The following is a 21,838-nucleotide window of genomic DNA, read 5'->3' as shown; positions in this document are numbered from 1 at the left end:
AGATTTTGATCAACAAAATCTCAACCATTGGCAGAATTAATTTTATTCGCCAGGAATAGCTGCTTGGGGATTATGTTGCAATGCAACCGAGTTTCCTCTTCGGGAGTAGAACCTGTGTTCCCAGCATTATGAACCATCATTCAGATGAAAACACAAAACAAACTTCCTTTGGCAATACAAGTATTTCTGCCAAGAATGTACCACAAGCAACTCTGGGAAATCACTTACGTGGTGACAGCCCACTGAGCTATTGAGTCTCCTTTTTAGAGGCCATTTCCCCCCGCAGAGCAGGGGTTGGCCTTTTTTGGGCACCGTGGTCCCCTTTTTGAAACAATGTTTTATGGCCGGATGCCCTTCCTGCCGCCAACCCTATTATTCGCCTCTTGCAACACACAGGGAATTACCAGTGAGCTGGTACTCAATTGACCGACCTCGGAAGGATGACAGGCTGAATCAACCCCCCTGGTATTAATTCAGCGATCGACCGGGATTTGAACCCAGGATCCGAGGATCCCAAGCCGGCACCCTAACCGCTAAGCCATCACCAGGCTCTCACCTCTGGGGAATACCTTTGTCTTATTTCTGTTCATGCTTACAAGTTTTTTCAGCTTCGAACTATACCGGCTGGTCCACAAAGTTTTTAACAAATCCAGGATAGTTTTAGTCTTAATTTCTCAGCACAGATCAAGGCTCAATAGAAAGGCTATTAAGTTTTTTTTTTGTATACAATATCGAGGCTCGTGAAAGAGCTAACATTAATCACACAAAAAAAAAATCAAACAGACACATAAAACATATAATAAGGGGAGCGGTAGACAAGATGGGGAGAGAGAGGGAAGCACACAAACACAACATTTGAGAGCAGGGACATCGGGAGATCTGTGGGAGGGAGAGGGCTTGGGGTGGGGGGAGGTGGGAGAGGGATAAAACACATGGACACTGCAAGGACTTCCAGGAAAGAAGTCGGTATTTCACAAAAGTGTATCTGGGGTGAATTAGCGGGGGTAGAAAAGATCAAGGTTTTGGATGGGGAAAGATAAGAGATAGTGGTGGACAGCTGCTTTAAAGACCTGGAGGGAGGAGTGGGATTGAAGAGAGTGATGGAGTTTGTTCCAGAGGCGGGAGAAAAGAGGAATGAAAGAGTGAAGGTGAGCAGAGAGTCTTGATTTTGGTTGTTTAACCATAAGATGGTTGCTCGCAGATGTTGTGCGACCTGTAGGATATTTGGGGGACAGAGCACAGAGGTCCTGTTTATCCTGTTGTATCAAGTTATCCTGTTTACAGTCACCAATACTGGCTGTGTGATGCATACGAAAGTTTTTGTTATATTTCTTGCCTCTTTACAACTGTCCCTGTGCAGATAACTTTGTAGTGGACCGCAACTCGTGTGTGCGTGCTTGCCCTCATGGCAAGATGGAGATCGTGAAGATGGGTCAGACAGTCTGTGAAGCTTGTCCTGGGACCTGCCCCATGGGTATGTCACAACTTGTCACTGCCCCTGTTGTGTCTCTGTGAGGCTGCTTCACAACTTTGCCATTTTTATTCAGTCGACTGTATATATCTGTGTTTTATTTGTATAGACTTATCAAGGTTTGTGAAGGAATTATGAATACTAGATACAATGAGTATATAATAATATTGTTATTGCGTGAAGTTTATAACAGGCTCGTAGGATATATAGATAGCTCTAGTGTTCCTGTAACGTCTGAAATTCTCTTTGAAGGTCTTATGTTATGAACGCCTCATGGAAATGCTTCCATACATTGATTAATATGCAACTTTCGAAATGACAGAATCTGTCCCAGAATGTTCAGTGCACATTTGCAGAAACCCCAGGGGATGGCAGTGTTCGAGGCAACATAGAGGATGTCGTGTGTGCATGATAAAGATTGTTACCTAAAATGGTCACAAAGCTTCTAAAAGAAGCCAAAAATACTTGGAAACCTAACGGCAAGAAAGGCCTGTACCTCTGCACAACAAAATAATTGGATAATTTTCTGAACTCACCCAAAAAGCTGATAGGTTGCAGCTCCCGTACTGCAAAGTCTGGTGGACATGGACCGATGTAAGAAACAAAGGTTTATAAATGGGTACATTCTACCCAAAACTTTGGCTATCGCTACCAGTTAGTGGAATTTGAACCTTGTGAACTTACCTCCTGTGAACATGGTGGGCTTGGTGATTTATTTAATAGAGTCTGCAATCAAAAAGAAGACGCCATCATTACCAATATTTAGACAGACTTGCCATAGGGAGACATCGTATCTGATTTGGTTGCTTCTTAACACCGATGGGAAGGTCATATCTGGGGCTTGTCAATGTGCAGGGTAGGATTAAAAGGATGATATTTACTATGAGTCATGTTTGGTTGGAGGGGAGTGGGATTGGGAGTTGTATGGGCTATGAGAGCTGTTATGAATAAATAAATATATATACATATATGTTTTTGATGTTTTTGTTTTTGTTGTTTAGTTCCGGGACTACAAGAGAAATTATATTAGATTTTTACATCTGTTGGTAAAAGTGTGTGTGTGTGTGTGTGTGTGTGTGTGTGTGTGTGTGTGTGTGTGTGTGTGTGTGTTATACCTACTGCCGCCCCTCAATAATTATATTAATGGGAAAAGATAGGAACTCGACACCTCTCATCTCGAATATTTATCTTATTTACTATATTTCTGTGAATCCAATTTATATTCAGAAACAGAACAATTATGGTTATTGGTTAACCATCCTGAAATTGCCACTCTTTCATCTAAATGCTGAAAATTATGTTGAAAAGACTTTGAATTACAATTTCACACAAGCACTGGCAAGTCAAAAGTGCGTGGCGAGCAGACCGAGTCACTGAAAACACACACAGCACAGCACATGTGCAAAAGGCCTCGTTAGCCTTCATTTTGAAAGTTGCATATTATCAACACATCATAGACATTGCTTCCTTTTAGAAACATTTTACTTCTAGAGTTTAAAACGTTGCTTGAGGCAATATATCACAAGTATAAAGTGAGTGCTCAGCTATCAGGATGGTATTATTATTGGTGTATAGACATCACAATTTGTCATTTTGCAGGATGTCATGTCTGCATGCCCAATTATTTAGATCATACAGACAAATTGTATCTCACAAAAGTATGAAAAAATCGATATCGAGAACATTTGCTTCACTGTTAAATACTTGGGTATATGGAGGTAATATCTAGATGCCCCCTTATCGATCTGTACATGGTTTTGTAATTTTTGCATCAGTGTGCCCACTTGACTGCATTTACATTTTTACCGCAGTGTGTGACGGGATTGGTGTGGGAGCCCTGAGTCGTGCACGCGCAGTGGATGCAAGTAACATCGATACATTTCGTAACTGCAGTAAGATCCAAGGAAATGTGGTGTTCCTCATTAGCAGCTTTGAGGGGTGAGATCCAGCTTCGAAACAGTACCTTAATTCGATTAGAATACCATGCGCAGTGAGAAAGAGTATAAGAGAGGCAAAGGCTGAGATGGAAATATGCCTTATTTGGCCAATTTATGGCAACTGTACAAATTGCGTCCAAAACAGATATGGAGACCTCAGGTCACACTACAACACACTGCTTCTCATTTCATGGATCCAAATATTCCCACATTCTTGTGGAGTCAACTGGGGAAAAGCTTCTAGCCCAAGCTTTTCAGAAACCAGATGGCTGGACCTGACATTCCACTGAGGCAGATCTGGGCAGGAAGTTGTAATTTTTTTTCAGGTGCCAGCAATAATTCACCTACTTTATTGTGAAAGACACTGAGTTGTTGGTCCAAGGAATTATCTTCATTGCCCACTAATTATAATGCAAGCAGACAGGACACGCAGATTAATGTCTGTCCATGGTACAGTGATACAGTGATGTCTGAGGTACAGTGATGCACCATTCTTCCTGTGAAGCACCAATCTGATGGATAATAGTCAGGTTGGGAATTGAACCCAGACGAGACAGTTCTCAGGCGGGTATGTATGCCACCTCTGCACCATCTCGGCACCACAGCAACGTGTTGAGGAAAATGCCACAACAAATGCAGTAGAATGAGCATAGAAGAAAGAATCAAAATTTGGCTGGAAGCCAAGGCGATATAATGTGTGGCAGTGCAATTGGACTTGTGCCAAAGGGAAAACAAAGAAGGCTGGAAGATGTAAAACTGTTGTTATGGATTCGTCACTTTTTTTTTTTTTTTTTTTTTTTTGTATACTGAATCGAGGCTCGTGAAAGAGCTAACATTTACTTCACAAACAAATCAACCAGACAAAGAAAATATATAAAAAGAGGGAGCGGAAAACAAGATGGGGAGAGAAGGGGAAGCACACAAACACAACATTTGAGAGCAGGGAGATGTGTGGAAGGGAGAGGGCTTGGGGGGAGGAGGCTTGGGAAGGGGGGGGGGGGGGAGGGAGAAGTATAAAACACAAGGACACCAAGGACTTCCAGGACAGAAGTTGGTATTTCAAAAAAGTGGAATTGGGGTGAAATTAGCGGGGGTAGAAAAGATCAAGGTTTTGGATGGGGGAAGATAAGAGATGGTGGTGAACAGCTGTTTTAAAGACCTGGAGGGAGGAGTGGGATTGAAGAGAGTGAGGGAGTTTGTTCCAGAGGCGGGAGAAAAGAGGCACTTCCGCACTTCCACCAGAGGCACTTCCGCCTTTGTTGTTATTATATACTTGTAGGATTTTTAGTTTCAGGTAATATTGTTGTTAAGATTTCTGTGTGAAATGGAGAAGACTTTAGTAAAAGGTAAAAATAAATGTTTGTGGAGGAAAAAGAAAAACTTGGCAAAGAAACCAGAAGAGGTGAGAGGAGAAAGATCGGCAGGGAAAAGAGACAGCCGTGAGTCGCATCGAGGTTGCGAGTGGACTTCCTCAATATTGGTCGCGAATAAATGGAGACTTCCCGTGAAAGTGATTGCCTGGATTGTCCCATATTGCGATTGCCATTGCGATCCACCATTGCGATTGCGATCCACCATTTTTCCTAGAAGAGGCCGTTCGCCTGATGCATCTTATTTTGTCGTTGGGATTCCCATATCGACATCATCATGTGGATTGCCGTTGGTTCCCATATCGGCTTAATTCCCATATCGACCTCTTCGTGTTGATCACCGTTGGTTTCCATGTCGGCTTAATCATTGGTGGACATGGGGCATGGATTGCACTCACATTTTGGGGGATTGTTACCCCGTGCCGCCATCTGCCCGACCTCTCACCTCGTCACTCCTCATCCACAGCAGCGCCGATACCTGCCTGTTGTTCTTGCCGTTCTGCACGTCTTCGACCTTCACCCAGCATGAGGATTTGTGCAGGGACTTTGGGATTGTTACATACCACTCACGTTTGGTGTATCGTGAGTTTATTGCTTTGAGAGCATTGGGGAATGCTGCTACCATCATATGTATTTTTCATTTGATGCAAGTGATATTTTCACGATACTTTCTTTAAGAGTGTTATTATTGTGTATGTGAGAGTTCTTAATACAATTACTTATTTTGTTATATACAATTGCATTGGTGTGTTTTTACCATGGTTTATTAGAACACTCAAAATAACAATATTTTTTGCCGCGTTCCCTCTCGAGACTCTGAGGGGCACCGTAACGGGGGTTTGGGGAGGTAACACGTAACACTGTCTTTTTCTCCACTGTCCGCTGTAACACTATTACACAGCAGGAAGGCAACATACTGCCTCAGGTGAAAAAGTCGAAATAACCCCGAAATAAGTTCAACACCAAGAGGCAATTGACACCTGATACAGTTTTGGCTTCTGGTGTAATATTGATACATCATCGAAGGCCGCTGTCGAATGAATGTGATCATCACCAACGTGCAACATCCAACTCCATCAGTACTCTGACACACTGCCCTTTATCCTGACCCATCAAGCCTGTCCTCTTCCGTCAACTCTTTATGAGCCAATCAGTTCAAACTGATGCTTGTGATTCGTGGCTCCAGCGTATCATGCGCGAGTCATGTATGCCAATCTTGCTTTCCGAACTTACCATGAAATGTAACTGTTATGGTCCATAAGTTCTGCATATATTTCCAAATTAACAGGGTATGCCAATGATTCTCTCATACTTGAGCTCGTTCCTGCGCAAAATAATATCAAGCCTGCTAAGACAACAAAAGCATCGACAAACTACGCCTTAACCCTAAATGGAACTACCATTCTCAACCTTAAAAACTTCTGCAGTTGATATGCTAAATTACTAATTCAGTCAATAAAGTGACGATTTATCAAAAATCTGAGATTTACCCAGCACATGAGTAACTAGAACAACACTCGGTAGAATGCATACCTCTGCCAGGCTGAACAGTTTATGTTTTGTATCCACTAATAGGCCGGATCTGTATTCGGACCTGAACCAAAATCTAATCGGCTTGTTCTTGTCACCTAACCATCTCATACACCTAGTTTTGTCATAAGTCATTCATACATTTTTTAAAATATCATGTTATATATCGCTTTTCACCCGATCTCTCAATGGTGAAGAATCACTTAAAAATTAAATAATTCTCGTATCCGATCCCATATTCAGATCTTTACCAAAATTGACTAGATTGGGCCTGATCACAAACCCAACCTCTCCACCAAGTTTCGTCCAAATCCGTCCATAACATTTTGAGATATCCTGCTATATATCGTTTTTAGCCCCATCACTCAATGGTGAAGAATCATTTAAAATTTAAATAACTCTCGTATCTGAATCCATATTCAGAGCTTCACCAAAATGGAATGGATCAGTCCTTATCACACACAAAAATTGTCTACCAAGTTTCGTCCAAATCTGTCCATAACTTTTTGAGATGATTTGCAAGGCTTCGTTTTTGTATCGTTCAATGCCATGTATCGTTTTTGGCCCCATATCCCAATGGTGAAGAATCACTTTTAAAAACGGATATTAGCCGTATCCGAATCCGGATCGTCACCTAAATCTAATCATTTCGTCCTTATCACATATGCTACCTCTCCACCAAATTTCTTCCAAATCTATCCATAATTTTTTGAGATATCTTGTTCACAGACATACAAACAGACAGACGGGTGAAAATATAGCCTCCATCAACTTCTATCTACTCATCCCAACTCTCTCTTCCTCATATGTGGTGATTTCAATTGTCAACATGCCAGTTGGCTGGGTGTGGGTACCTCTCTCACCAGCCATGGCTCCTCAGCAAAGGACTTCTGCGACTCACTGGGACTGACACAATCTGTCAATTTCCCGACCCGGATCTCAGTCAACGGAGCATCTTCTCTTCTGGACTTGGTTATGACTAACTTCCCTGAAAATGTCTGCTGCTCTTCTTCTGCTCCAATCGGCTCATCTGATCATGTGCTTGTTAAAGTGGACATCCCTCTCACCATTTTCAGAGAGCCTCCTCAGCGTCGACGAGTCTGGCATTTCACTCAGGCCAACTGGCACGGTCTTCGAGCAGCCATCAATCATCTGGACTGGTCTCTCATCTCGACCGCCTCTGACATCAACTCATCCTGGAAATTCTTCCAAAGTAAATTGCTCTCTCTCACGCACAGATTTATCCCATCTCGTCTTCAGTTGTCATACCCTTCCTCCTGTCCATGGTACACGGAATCTTGTGGTGAGGCTATTGCCCAGAAACAACTTGCCTTCGTCTCCTGGAAAGCAAATCCAACGGAAGGAAATCTCATTTCCTTTCACAAAGCCCGAAACAAGTGTGTGTCCACCCTCAGGAGAGCCAGGAAACAATATCTCTCTGTTCTCAAGACTGAACTCTCTTATCTGTCTCCCTCTTCCAAATCCTGGTGGCATCTGGTAAAATCTGTTTCTGGTGTTTGTTCCCCCCCTCCATCCCCTCCCTTACCTCAAACGGCTGCACAGCTGACTCCGCACGTGAAAAAGCTGAATGCCTCAACTCTGTGTTTGCCTCTAAATCTTGTGTCCCAAACCCATCCCTCTCTGTAACCAGTCGTACCCAGCTGCTCCTGGACTCTCTGTCCTTTCCTCCTGACAAGGTGGAAAAGTTTCTGTCAACCCTCGACTCTGATTCTGCAACTGGACCTGATGGCATCAGCCCACGGGTCCTAAAATCCTGTTCTTCCGCTCTTTTACTCCCTCTCTCTGTTCTCTTCACCCTCGCTTTTGCTCAAGGTCATCTGCCATCTGCTTGAAAATCAGCCAACATCACCGCTTTACACAAAAAGGTGCAAAAACAGATCCTTGCAACTACAGACCAATCAGCCTTCTCCCAATTTTCAGCAAAGTCATGGAATCCATCATTGCTTCGGATATGAAATCTTTCCTCTTCTCCAATGGCTTGATCTCTGATCATCAATTTGGTTTCAGACCAGGTCACTCTACTCTGGACATGCTGCTTCTGCTGTCTCAACAATGGATGGAGGTCCTCAATGCCAAACAGGAAATTAGAGCTGTCTCCCTTGACATATCACGTGCCTTCGATACGGTCTGGCACCCCGCTCTGCTCACCAAACTCTCCTCCTTTGGTATCCATGGAAATCTCCACGCATGGCTGGCGAACTTCCTCTCTAGTCGCAGTCAACGTGTGGCCCTGAATGGGTTTCTCTCATCTCCTCTTCCTGTTCAGGCTGGAGTTCCCCAAGGCAGTGTTCTGGGCCCTGTGCTTTTTCTGGTCTTCATCAATGATCTCTCTGACTCTCTTGAAAATCCTCTCTATATCTTTGCTGATGACTCCACTCTCTGCCTTTCCATTCCTCATCCCTCAGATCGGCAGTCTGCAGCCTCCTCACTCTCTGCAGACCTGGACAAAATCACAGACTGGGCAAACAAGTGGAACATGTCTTTCAATCCTGACAAATCTCACACTCTTACGTTGTCTTTCCGAAAAGACCGACTGGACAACCCTCCCATCCACTTTCTGAAAAACCTCTCCAAGAAGTTCTGTCACTCAAGCTTTTGGGTCTCACTATCTGCCATGATCTTTCCTGGGAAAACCACATTTCCAAGCTGGCCTCCAAAGCCAGTCGTCGACTGGGCATCCTCCGTCATGCGAAGTCCTTCCTTGGCACACCTGAGCTCCTCACCACATACAAGGCTTTCATCCGCAGCTCAATGGAGTACTGCTCTCCCCTCTGGGCTGGTGCTCCTGCCTCACACCTAGCTCGTCTTCATGCTGTTGAAACCAAAGCGTTCAGAATCATTGGAATCTCCTGCGATGAAGCTAACTCCAAGGGCCTTTCACTCACTCACCACAGGCAGGTTGGTGGTCTTTCCGTCTTCTACCGACTCCTCTCCGGCCTTGCTCCCCCAGCTCTCTCTGGGCTCTGTCCCCCAAATATTCCTACAGGTCGCACAAGATCTGCCTGCAACCCTCTTATGGTTAAACTGCCAAATCAAGACTCTCTGCTCACCTTCACTCCTTCATTCCTCTTTTCTCCCACCTCTGGAACAAACTCCCTCACTCTCTTCAATCCCACTCCTCCCTCCAGGTCTTTAATACAGCTGTTCACCACCATCTCTTATCTTCCCCCATCCAAAACCTTGATCTTTTCTACCCCCGCTAATTTCACCCCAAATCCACCTTTTTGAAATACCAACTTCTTTCCTGGAAGTCCTTGGTGTCCTTGTGTTTTATACTTCTCCCACCCTCCTTCCCCTTCCCACGCCTCCTCCCCCCAAGCCCTCTCCCCCCACACATCTCCCGATGTCCCTGCTCTCAAATGTTGTGTTTGTGTGCTTCCCCTTCTATTCTCTCCCCATATTGTCTTCCGCTCCCTCTTTTTATATATTTTGTTTGTCTGTTTGATTTATTTTTTTTGTGATAAATGTTAGCTCTTTCACGAGCCTCGATTGTGTATTCAAACAAACAAACAAAAAAAATCCACCTTCGATGGTGGAGGTACAATCACATGTTGGCATGTATGGCAAAGAGTATCCATTAAATATTGAAACTTGCGAATGTGCTATCCCTCACGCACCCCTTCCATGCCCCCTCCTCCCCCACCTACCAAACCCCACTCCATGCTTACACAATAAATAGATAGCAATACACAATGTGGTCTTTAATCTTCTTAGCTCGGGATGGGTGATATAAGAACAATGCCCGTATCCAATGATAAATTCAAAAAATATACACCATTTCTCTTTGAATAGTCCAAGACATTTGCATTACATATCTCAGGTGGTTGTTTGCCATCATACAGCACTCACAGCTTCAAATATTGCTGAATAGATTACACCTTGTAATCGACCAACCTTGTATATCTAGTTCAAGGAAAAGTCCAATTAGGTAAGCTTGACAAAGTATATTAAGGTGGTTATGCATTGTTAAACCGCCACCACTGTCTGTCTTTCCAGAGACAAGTTTATGAATATCCCTCCACTGGATCCTGCCAAAATTTCATTCTTTAAAACGGTGAAGGAGATCACAGGTGAGGGTTTCTCCTTAGTTAGTCAAGCAAACCGTGTGTGGTTACCTAACAACTTTTTTATTTCGTAATCCTGGCATGTACTCACTTGTAGTGGTTACCTATTGTGAAGTGTTACTGCTGGATACTTTTGTAAATGTCATAAAGGTATAACAGGCAATAACTAGCAGTAATGTAGTGGCATCATGTGCACAGGTTACCTCATGGTGCAGTCCTGGCCAGCTAACGTTACAGACCTCAGCGTGTTTGAAAACCTCGTGACCATTCGAGGCAGGTCCTTGCGCAAGTGGGTCTGACTCTTTTTATCTTCTGGTTGTTTTTTGTAACCTCGAGAATGATATAGAGGCTTCAGCACATACATCACCCCATTCGTTGCCTCACTTCGTATTCGTTCATTTAACAATTCTAGTACACCTGTTGTTATTAAAAGTGGCCTTGGAAAAACGCCACGATAAGCTATCTACACACCTTAACATGGCACTTGGCCAAGACGGAAAACTCCCTTGAGGAGGCGGACAAATAAAGTTGCTCCAACCTCCATCATGTGACCCATAGTCTCCCTGGAAGGTTTGGTTCAGATTGGTAAAGTAACGACCAAATATTGCATATTTTATAGTATGATCACCCATCAGTCTATGGTCCTCAAAGCAAAAAGAAGAAAAAGACTTAAATGTCATAGCCTCCGCCGTGGTTTTAGTAATTTTGCTGTACAGAGTTAAAGACTGTCAGTCGGCCATTTTTGTTCAGATTACAAAACATAATCTGCTGCATATGTATACTCATGGATTGTCTTTGTGCCAAGTTTGAAGAAAATTGAACCATGCATGTTCACGAAATTGTTGGGGACATGTTTAAGTAACAAAATGGCCGCCAGTCGGCCATCTTGGATCTAATCTCGAAAATAAATGATGTGCTTATATATACCGTCATGTGTTGTCTTTGTGCCAAATATGAACAAAATCGGTCCATATATCTCTGAGATGTGGTTGCGGATACACAGACGGGCGGACGAGACCAAATCCCAAAGTCCCAAAGTCCCAAATCCATAAGCCCCCGTTTCGGACTAATTCCAACGGGGCTAATAATCTACGTATTTTATCATACCTTTGGACCAGTAGTCTGGCTAACTTTTTGTTGATTCATAATCGTTGTGATGGCCTAATGATCAAGCTGTATTGATAGCACGTTCTACAATTGCCTCACCTTACAAGGGGGATCTTTCAGTCTGCCACTGCTTTTCACCTCTCAGCCCAAATTGAGCTAAGGGGTATTGTCGTCACGGGCGTCATTTGGGCGGGCGTCCGGGCGTCCGTCAACTTTTGGTTTCCGTCAATTTCAAGGAGAACGGCTTGTCCGAATAAATCCATTTTTGCAGTGTGTGTTGGGATTGGGTAGAGGAAGGTTCCTCTCGAAAATGGGCGCGCTGCGATTTTCAATATGGCCGCCACGGCAGCCATCTTGAAATTCGTTTCCGTCAATTTTGAGCAGAACGGCTTGTCCGATTAAATCCATTTTTGCAGTGTGTGTTGGGGTTGAGTCGAGGAAGGTTCATGAGCGCGCTGCGATTTTCAATATGGCCGCCACAGCAGCCATCTTGAAATTGGTTTCCGTCAATTTCAAGCAGAACGGCTTGTCAGATTAACTTCATTTTTGCAGTGTGTGTTGGGGTTGAGTCGAGGAAGGTTCCTTTCGAAAATGGGCGCGCTGTGATTTTCAATATGGCCTCCACGGCAGCCATCTTGAAATTGGTTTCCGTCAATTTCGAGCAGAACGGCTTGTCCAATTAAATCCATTTTTGCAGTGTGTGTTGGGGTTGAGTAGAGGAAGGTTCATGGACGCACTGCGATTTTCAATATGGCCGCCATGGCAGCCATCTTGAAATTGGTTTCCATCAATTTCGAGCAGAACAGGAACTGGGCAAACAAGTGGAACATGTCTTTCAATCCTGACAAATCTCACACTCTTACGATGTCTCTCCGAAAAGACCGACTGGACAACCCTCCCATCCACTTTCTGAATAATCCTCTCCAAGAAGTTCTGTCACTCAAGCTTTTGGGTCTCACTATCTGCTATGATCTTTCCTGGGAAAACCACATTTCAAATCTGGCCTCCAAAGCCAGTCGCTGACTGGGCATCCTCCGTCGTGCAAAGTCCTTCCTTGGCACACCATGAGATCTCGCGAGATCTTGGAGACGGCGGCAGGGATTTTCGAAGCTCCACACGGTCTCCACGTTTTTCGAAGTTAAGTCTGTTCACAATTGTATTTTGTCGAAACTGTATTTATCTTTCGGTGTGTGAAGTTATTGTGTGCAACTTTGGTTGTTTCTCGGTGTTTATCTTTCATAAATTGATCGTCTGTTTGCCGTGTCGCGAGCAAGGCCTTGTACAGTGTGTACTGTACAACCTTGAGGCTTTGTTTTTCTCTCAGTGGTCCGTCGTTTGTGATCCAATAACTTTCGTTCTCTGTATTCCCAGGCTTTTCACCCATAGCCTACTTCCTTGTGTAAATCTCAACTCAAAAAAAAACAAAAAAAAAAAACATTTCTTTCTCTGTTCTCATTCGTTTATTCATTCTTATTCGTTCGTTCGTTCTTCGACCACGTGTTTCTCCCCCATTTCCCCAGATAGTTTTCACTCATTAACCTTCAATGTTTACACTTTCCCCTCAAGTTATGTATTCCGTCATATTTTATAACACCTTTTTCTTCTTCTTCTTTAAAAGGCTGCTTTCGACTTGCTCACCAAATCAATTCATCCCCCAAAAAAAATCCATCTCCTATAGTGCCTTTTTTCTACATTCCCTAAACTCTCCTGCACTCCATCCTCCATCCAGCGTCCTTAAACGTATTTTTAACTCGAAGGTCACAAGAAACTCATTTTGCAATAAATGTTCGTTTCCCATAAATCGTACACTTTCAAAAATCCAATCTCACCCCTCCCCTCCAAATCTTCCCCATAACCCCTCCCCTCCAAATCTTCCCCATCACCCCTCCCCTCCAAATCTTCCCCATCACCCATCCCTTTCAAATCTCCCCCCTTGCCCCCTCCCTCCTAAACTACCCCCTCACCCCTCCCCGCCAAGACGCCCCCTCGCCCCTCCCCTCCTAGACTCCTGCCTCACCCCTCCCCTCCAAATCTCCCCCATATCCCATCCCTTTCAAATCCCTCCCCTTGTCCCTTCCCTCCCAAACTCCCCCCTCACCCCTCCCCTTCAAATCTCCCCACCCTCATTGCTTCTCAATTTCCCCCCTCTCACTCCCCCTCCTCAAAGCGTCCTCCCCGCTTCTTCCCCCTTCAAACTCTCACCTCCATCTCCCCCAACCTTCTGCCTCGCTCTTCCCCCTCCTCAAATAACACCTCATTGTGGCTCACCCAATCACCATCAAACCTTTTGTCCGCCCCATCCTTCCCTTTCTCCGAGCTATTCTGAAATCTCTGACACACCTTCAACAGCTCTCCCTACCTCTTCCACCTCTTCCACATCTTACCCTACCCCTCCTCCCCCCTGTTCTGTATCTGATGCTCCCCCTTCCTCTTCATTAACGGTATGGACCTCAAACATCCGGGGCCTTCGTTCAAACTTAACTGATCTCTCCATACAGGTTGCTTCTGTCAAACCAGACGTGATCTGCTTAACAGAAACTTTCCTCCTTTATGATGTCTCTGATTCCATAGTATCTCTCCCGGGCTACTCCCTCCTCCGGTATGATAGACCTGAGCCTCGTCCTGGAGGCGGGGTTGCTATCTTTATCAAAAACTCTCTTCCTCACTCGCCCTGCACTGCACTCTCTCCACCTCACCCCCAGGAATACCTCTGGCTACGGCTTCCCCTTCGCTCCCACCTCTTGTTCATATGTGTGTTGTACCGTCCACCAAACAGTGATGACTCCATCTACATCTCGCTGTCTGATGATATGGACCAACTTCTATCTACTCATCCCAACTCTCTCTTCCTCATATGTGGTGATTTCAACTGTCATCATGCCAGTTGGCTGGGTGTGGGTACCTCTCTCACCAGCCATGGCTCCTCAGCAAAGGACTTCTGCGACTCACTGGGACTGACTCAATCTGTCAATTTCCCGACCCGGATCTCAGTCAACGGAACATCTTCTCTTCTGGACTTGGTTATGACTAACTTCCCTGAAAATGTCTGCTGCTCTTCTTCTGCTCCGATCGGATCATCTGATCATGTCCTTGTTAAAGTGGACATCTCTCTGACCATCCTCAGGTAGCCTGCTCAGCGTCGACGAGTCTGGCATTTCACTCAGGCCAACTGGCACGGTCTTCAAGCAGCCATCAATCATCTGGACTGGTCTCCCATCTGTACCACCTCTGACATCAACTCATCCTGGGAATTCTTCCAAAGTAAATTGCTCTCTCTCATGCACAGATTTATCCCATCTCGTCTTCAGTTGTCATACCCTTCCTCCCGTCCATGGTACACGGAATCTTGTGGTGAGGCTGTTGCCCAGAAACAACTTGCCTTCGTCTCCTGGAAAGCAAATCCAACGGAAGGAAATCTCATTTCCTTTCACAAAGCCCGAAACAAGTGTGTGTCCACCCTCAGGAGAGCCAGGAAACAATATCTCTCCATTCTCAAGACCGAACTCTCTTATCTGTCTCCCTCTTCCAAATCCTGGTGGCGTCTGGTCAAATCCGTTTCTGGTGTTTGTTCCCCCTCCATCCCCTCCCTTACCTCAAACGGCTACACAGCTGACTCCGCACGTGAAAAAGCTGAATGCCTCAACTCTGTGTTTGCCTCTAAATCTTGTGTCCCAAACCCATCCCTCTCTGTACCCACCATACCCAGTCGTACCCTGCTGCTCCTGGACTCCGTGTCCTTTCCTCCTGACAAGGTGGAAAAGTTTCTGTCAACCCTCGACTCTGATTCTGCAACTGGACCCGACGGCATCAGCCCACGGGTCCTAAAATCCTGCTCTGCTGCTCTATCTCACCCTCTCTCTGTTCTCTTCACCCTCTCTTTTGCTCAAGGTCAACTGCCATCTGCTTGGAAATCAGCCAACATCACCGCTTTGCACAAAAAAGGTGCAAAAACAGATCCTAGCAACTACAGACCAATCAGCCTTCTCCCAATTATCAGCAAAGTCATGGAATCCATCATTGCTTCTGATATGAAATCTTTCCTCTTCTCCAATGGCTTGATCTCTGATCATCAATTTGGTTTCAGACCTGGTCACTCTACTCTGGACATGCTGCTTCTGCTGTCTCAACAATGGATGGAGGTCCTCAATGCCAAACAGGAAATTAGAGCTGTCTCCCTCGACATATCACGTGCCTTCGACACGGTCTGGCACCCCGCTCTGCTCACCAAACTCTCCTCCTTTGGTATCCATGGAAATCTCCACGCATGGCTGGCGGACTTCCTCTCTAGTCGTCGTCAACGTGTGGCCCTGAATGGGTTTCTCTCATCTCCTCTTCCTGTTCAGGCTGGAGTTCCCCAAGGCAGTGTTCTGGGCCCCGTGCTTTTTCTGGTCTTCATCAATGATCTCTCTGACTCTCTCGAAAATCCTCTCTATCTCTTTGCTGATGACTCCACTCTCTGCCGCTCCATTCCTCTTCCCTCAGATCGGCAGTCTGCTGCCTCCTCACTCTCTGAAGACCTGGACAAAATCACAGACTGGTCAAACAAGTGGAACATGTCTTTCAATCCTGACAAATCTCACACTCTTACTATGTCTCTCCGAAAAGATCGACTGGACAACCCTCCCATCTACAATCCTCTCCAAGAAGTTCTGTCACTCAAGCTTTTGGGTCTCACTATCTGCCATGATCTTTCTTGGGAAAACCACATTTCCAAGCTGGCCTCCAAAGCCAGTCGCCGACTGGGCATCCTCCGTCGTGCGAAGTCCTTCCTCGGCACACCTGAGCTCCTCACCACATACAAGGCTTTCATCCGCAGCTCAATGGAATACTGTTCTCCCCTATGGGCCGGTGCTCCTGCCTCACACCTAGCTCGGCTTCACGCTGTTGAAACCAAAGCTTTCAGAATTATTGGAATCTCCCGCGATGAAGCTATCTCTGAGGGCCTTTCACTCACTCACCGCAGGCAGGTAGGTGGTCTTTCTGTCTTCTACCGACTCCTCTCCGGCCTTGCACCCCCAGCTCTCTCTGTGCTCTGTCCCCCAAATATTCCTACAGGTCGCACAAGATCTGCCAGCAACCCTCTGATGGTTAAACTGCCGAAATCTCGGCTCTCCGCTCACCTTCACTCTTTCATTCCTCTTTTCTCCCGCCTCTGGAACAAACTACCTCACTCCCTTCAATCCCACTCCTCCCTCCAGGTCTTTAAAACAGCTGTTCACCACCATCTCTTATCTTCCCCCATCCAAAACCTTGATCTTTTCTACCCCCGCTAATTCACCCCAGATCCACTCTGTTTGAAATTCCAACTTCTTTCCTGGAAGTCCTGGCAGTGTCCATATGTTTTATACCTCTCCCACTGCCCCCTTCCCACGCCCCCCCCCCCAAAGCCCTCGCCCTCTCTCAGATCTCTCGATGTCTCCATGTCTCTCGGTCCCTGCTCTCAAATGTTGTGTTTGTGTCCTTCCCCCTCTCTCCCCATCTTGTCTACCGCTCCCTATGTTATATGTTTTATGTGTCGGTTTGTCTTTCTGTGTGATTAATGTTCGCTCTTTCACGAGCCTCGATCTTGTATACAAAAAAAAACAAAAAAAACCAAAAAAAAAAAACCTGAGCTCCTCACCACATACAAGGCTTTCATCCGCAGCTCAATGGAATACTGCTCTCCCCTCTGGTCTGGTGCTCCTGCCTCACACCTAGCTCGTCTTCACGCTGTTGAAACCAAAGCATTCAGAATCATTGGAATCTCCCGCGATGAAGCTAACTCCAAGGGCCTCTCACTCACTCACCGCAGGCAGGTTGGTGGTCTTTCCATCTTCTACCGACTCCTCTCTGGCCTTGCCCCCCCAGCTCTCCCTGGGCTCTGTCCTGCAAATATTCCTACAGGTCGCACAAGATCTGCCTGCAACCCTCTTATGGTCAAACTGCCAAAATCAAGACTCTCTGCTCACCTTCACTCCTTCATTCCTCTCTTCTCCCGCCTCTGGAACAAACTCCCTCACTCTCTTCAATCCCACTCCACCCTCCAGGTCTTTAAAACTGCTGTTCACCACCATCTCTTATCTTCCCCCATCCAAAACCTTGATCTTTTCTACCCCCGCTAATTTCACCCCAATTCCACTTTTTTGAAATACCAACTTCTGTCCTGGAAGTCCTTGGTGTCCTTGTGTTTTATACTTCTCCCACCCCCTTCCCACACCTCCTCCCCCCAAGCCCTCTCCCTCTCACAGATCTCCCTGCTCTCAAATGTTGTGTTTGTGTGCTTCCCCTTCTCTCCCCATCTTGTTTTCCGCTCCCTCTTTTTGTGTGTTTTGTTTTTCTGGTTGATTTGTTTGTGAAGTAAATGTCAGCTCTTTCACGAGCCTCGATTCAGTATACAAAAAAAAAACAAAAAAAAAAAACGGCTTGTCCGATTAAATCAATTTTTGCAGTGTGTGTTGGGGTTGAGTAGAGGAAGGTTCATGGGCGCACTGCGATTTTCAATATGGCCGCCACGGCAGGCATCTTGAAATTGGTTTCCACCATGCATGGGCTGAGGGGTTACGCCTGCTTTGCGGTGCTATTTATTTATACTGCCACCACATGTGTGCCACCACATCATGTGTGCTCTCCTTCCCACCACAGTTTCAACAATTCGATTAGATGCTGATTCGATGCAAAATTTCCATCTTGTGTGCAGGATATGTGTACTCTTGTATTTTCCTCCCAGATTGTCAAAGAAGTCTGTTTACGAATCATCAAATTATATTAATGACTTTTCTTCATTAATTGGCCTTCCTTCGTGTGTAATTAGTCTGTGTGTGAGTCCGAAAGCAGGCCAAGTTTAACACAGCGCCCCCGGTGGCCTACTCTAATATTGGGCCTCCAAGCGGCCTTAAGCACGGTTTTTTTAAGTCGTCTAATTAAACTATAAAAATAAATATCGGTCTAATTTAACCAGAAGATGATTTTGTCCCTTGAATGTAGATTATGTCAAAGTTATCCACGCTTGGCCTTGAGGATAGTTTTGCCCACACTTCCCATGTTTTTAAGAATGCTGCAAGGAATAAGGGATCGACTAACATGTCCAACTAGACTTAAGACGGTTTGACAATCTTGTCTAATTTAACCATAACATCTACATGTCTAGTTTAACAACAAGTTGATTTTTTTTTAACCTTAATTACCCTCGCCAGAGGAGAGGGTATTGCATTTGAGTCCGTTTGTTTATCTGTCTGTTTGTCTGTCTCTCTGTCTGTTTGTCTGTCTGTTTGTCTGCACAGAATAAATATGATTTTCTCTGCAACCGTTGGTCCGATTGACAGGAAATTTTCACCATCTGTGCACCTCCTCCTGTAGAATTTTCATGATAAATATGACATCATAGGTCACGTGGTATGGAAGCCATCTTGTAAAAACCGAAAAACTTTGCACCTCTATATCTCCGAAAGTGCTGCATAGAAAAAATTGAGACATGGCTCAATGTAAAGAACTATGTTAATGATGATATTACAGGTGCCTCCATTATGACGTCACAATTCGACAAGTACAAAACTTCATCCGATAAAGATGAAATTTATTGAGTATCATCTTGGGATAAATTGGTGGAGAAAAAAATAAATAATGACGACGTCATCAGTCACGTGGTTCGGCCGCCATATTTGTTTTTACACAAAAGGCTTAAAAACACTCAAAACACGTCCTGGCGAGGGTTTGCAATGTCTGATTGCTCTTTCTTGTTTGTAAATTACATTCAGGTTTGAGGCTTTTAATGCTGTGTTTTATAATTTGTGTAGTTTCTTCACCCAGTGTCTCAATGTGCCTGCATGTTGTTGTCAAATATCATACTTTTCTTATCTATACTCCTTGTACAAGAGGTTTGTCTCTGTGTGACTAGATATTTTAATGTGACATATTTCAATTTCATTTGACAAGTTTGTGACATATTTTAAATGATATGTATTGATGCGGGAATTTATTGGATAATTTATTAGCTTCACACATTCCTGAAGGAAAAATAAAAGGCATTGTAATGGTGCTGTCAATAAGTGAGTATGCATTGGTTCTCAGGTCTCCTGTATTCTGTATACCCTCGCGAGCCTCTGCATTGTTACCCTCGCCTGAGGAGAGGGTATTGCATTTGAGTCCGTTTGTCTATTTGTTTGTCTGTCTGTCTGTTTGTTTGTTTGTCCGCACAGAATAAATATGATTTTCTCTGCAACCGTTGGTCCGATTGACAGGAAATTTTCACCATAGGTGCAACTCCACCTGTATAATTTTTTTAATGATAATTATGACGTCATAGGTCACGTGGTTTGGCCGCCATCTTGGGATAAAACGAAAAACTTTGCACCTCTATATCTCCGAAAGCGCTTAATAGAAAAAATTGAGACATGGCTCATTGTAAAGAACTCTCCATGGGGAATAAAATATGTTGGTGATGATGTCATTGGTGCCTCCATTATAACCTTATAATTCGACAAGTACAAACTTCATCCGATCAAGATGAAATTTCTTGAGCATAATCTAGGAATAAATTAGTTTAGAAAAAAAATTGATGTCGTCATCGGGCACGTGGTTCGGCCCCCATATTTGTTTTAACACAAAAGCCTTAAAAACCACTGAAAAGACATCCTGGCGAGGGTTTGCAATCTCTGATTGCTCTTTCTTGTTAAATGCTGTTTTGTGTGATTTGTTTCTAATGTGTTTGCGGGTTCATAATACAACGGAATTCAATGCTGCTAAGACTTCAACTGCTCATAACTTCTCGAATATTTCTTCAATTTGCCTCTTTTTTTTTCTTCTTTTTTTTAAAACTCTGATCATCTTTTTAATCTTTTCTCCAATTGGTATCTCCAAAACCCAGTGGTCATTCACTCCAGCTCATTGGCCTTCAGCATGTGACATCGCTCGGTTTTCGCTCCCTTCGTGAATTCAGCGCTGGAGATGTGTACTTCCACGACAATTCACGCCTTTGCTACTTCCACTCAGTCGCATGGCACCGTCTCTTCACCACCCGCCATCAGGCTGCAAACTTCTCAGCTGTACGCAGTCTCGCAAACTGCAGTGAGTTCTATTCCCAGGATTGGAATTGAGAGGTGAAGGAGCTAGGGAAAGGAATTGGCATACTTAAAGATAATTTAGAAGTTTGAGCTTTTAAATTTAGCTGTTCAGCAATATCTTTCTGTTTCAGGAATTATGAATATCTAAAGATTTTCTAGTTTTAGCCATTCCTTGTTTTATTTGACAATTTCACGATATTATTTCACAGATGAAGGGATATTCCATCCATTGCAGCTAAATGTCCTTGGATTGTCAATCTATCCTATTGTTTCTCATGTGCTCATTCTGATTTCAGAAGAAAATGGCTTTCTGTGTGACCGGATGTGTTCGAGTGATGGGTGCTGGGGGCCTGGTCCGACCCAGTGCCTAACTTGCCTCCACAATCGACGCGGCCAGGAGTGCGTCCCATCATGCTATACCGATAGCGGGTGTGTATCAATGTTTGAATCTCGATCTGTTTGCGACATCATGCTGCTGTTTTCACGATTTTGGTAAAAGAGAATTTTTCAAGTGCATTTGAAAAATATAAATTATCCACATTATATCTGAATTTCAAGGAACCAGACTCGGTAATGGTTCGAGCATCGGCTCTGAGTCTTGGAGGTTGACACTTCTAACCCTGGCTGAGTCATATCAAAGACTTTAAAAACCATGCTCCTACCTTGCTTGTCACTCAGCAATTTTAAAAGGGTAGACTATGGACAAATAACAATAAGGTGGCAACCATTGCACAGGCTTTTATGGGCCTAATGGTCGCCTCCTGCATTAAAGTTCCTTGTTTGGGAACATATATTAATATTATTGTTGTAACTGAAAGAAAATGGTAATGGATCCAAAAATATTTCTTCTACACATTATTATAACTAGGGCATGCCCGTACTATATATATATCTAAAATTATATCCCCCCCCCTATTTACATGAAATGGTTTGGTCCAAAGCGAACGGCTTGCGAGTGGTGACAATCCCCCCCCTCTATTTACATGCAATGGTTCGGTCCAAAGCGAACGGCTTCCGGAGTTTGGTAAAGAAATCGCCATCGCGTACACAAACGCGCAGGAAAGCGAATGAATCGCAAATTCGTTTTTATTAGTTGTAAAACATAATGCCCAATTATTCAATTAGCGCCAACGTATTTTGGCTGTTTGCAATTTAATCGCAAGGCAAAGTAGAAAGAGAAGAGGGAAAAAAAGAAAAGCCTTGCCTTGCTGCAAACAGCTGCTGCAAACAACAACAACAGGGAAGGCTGCACTGTCCGGAAGTTGGCATATCGCAGTTACGATTATTTTAGTGTTAATGG

At 44.4% G+C, this 21,838-nt stretch overlaps 1 protein-coding gene across 2 annotated transcripts in view; it reads left to right on the top strand.

The window, feature by feature from the left end:
- Nucleotides 1–21,838, top strand: part of LOC137437512 (epidermal growth factor receptor-like) — a 559,201-nt gene that overhangs the window by 467,978 nt on the left and 69,385 nt on the right. For both annotated transcript variants that reach the window (XM_068131899.2, XM_068131898.2), the window contains exons 8-13: nt 1,361–1,474; nt 3,283–3,409; nt 10,326–10,399; nt 10,592–10,682; nt 20,343–20,542; nt 20,835–20,967. In XM_068131899.2, the coding sequence (XP_067988000.1) occupies nt 1,361–1,474; nt 3,283–3,409; nt 10,326–10,399; nt 10,592–10,682; nt 20,343–20,542; nt 20,835–20,967 (739 nt within the window). The remainder of the gene's footprint in view (nt 1–1,360; nt 1,475–3,282; nt 3,410–10,325; nt 10,400–10,591; nt 10,683–20,342; nt 20,543–20,834; nt 20,968–21,838) is intronic.

The sequence above is a fragment of the Myxine glutinosa genome, chromosome 12 (genome assembly GCF_964187855.1).
Source record: "Myxine glutinosa chromosome 12, kmMyxGlut1.1, whole genome shotgun sequence".
In the NCBI taxonomy this organism is placed as follows: domain Eukaryota; kingdom Metazoa; phylum Chordata; class Myxini; order Myxiniformes; family Myxinidae; genus Myxine; species Myxine glutinosa.
Note: the sequence above shows the minus strand (reverse complement) of the source record. Positions and strands in the feature narration are given on the sequence as shown.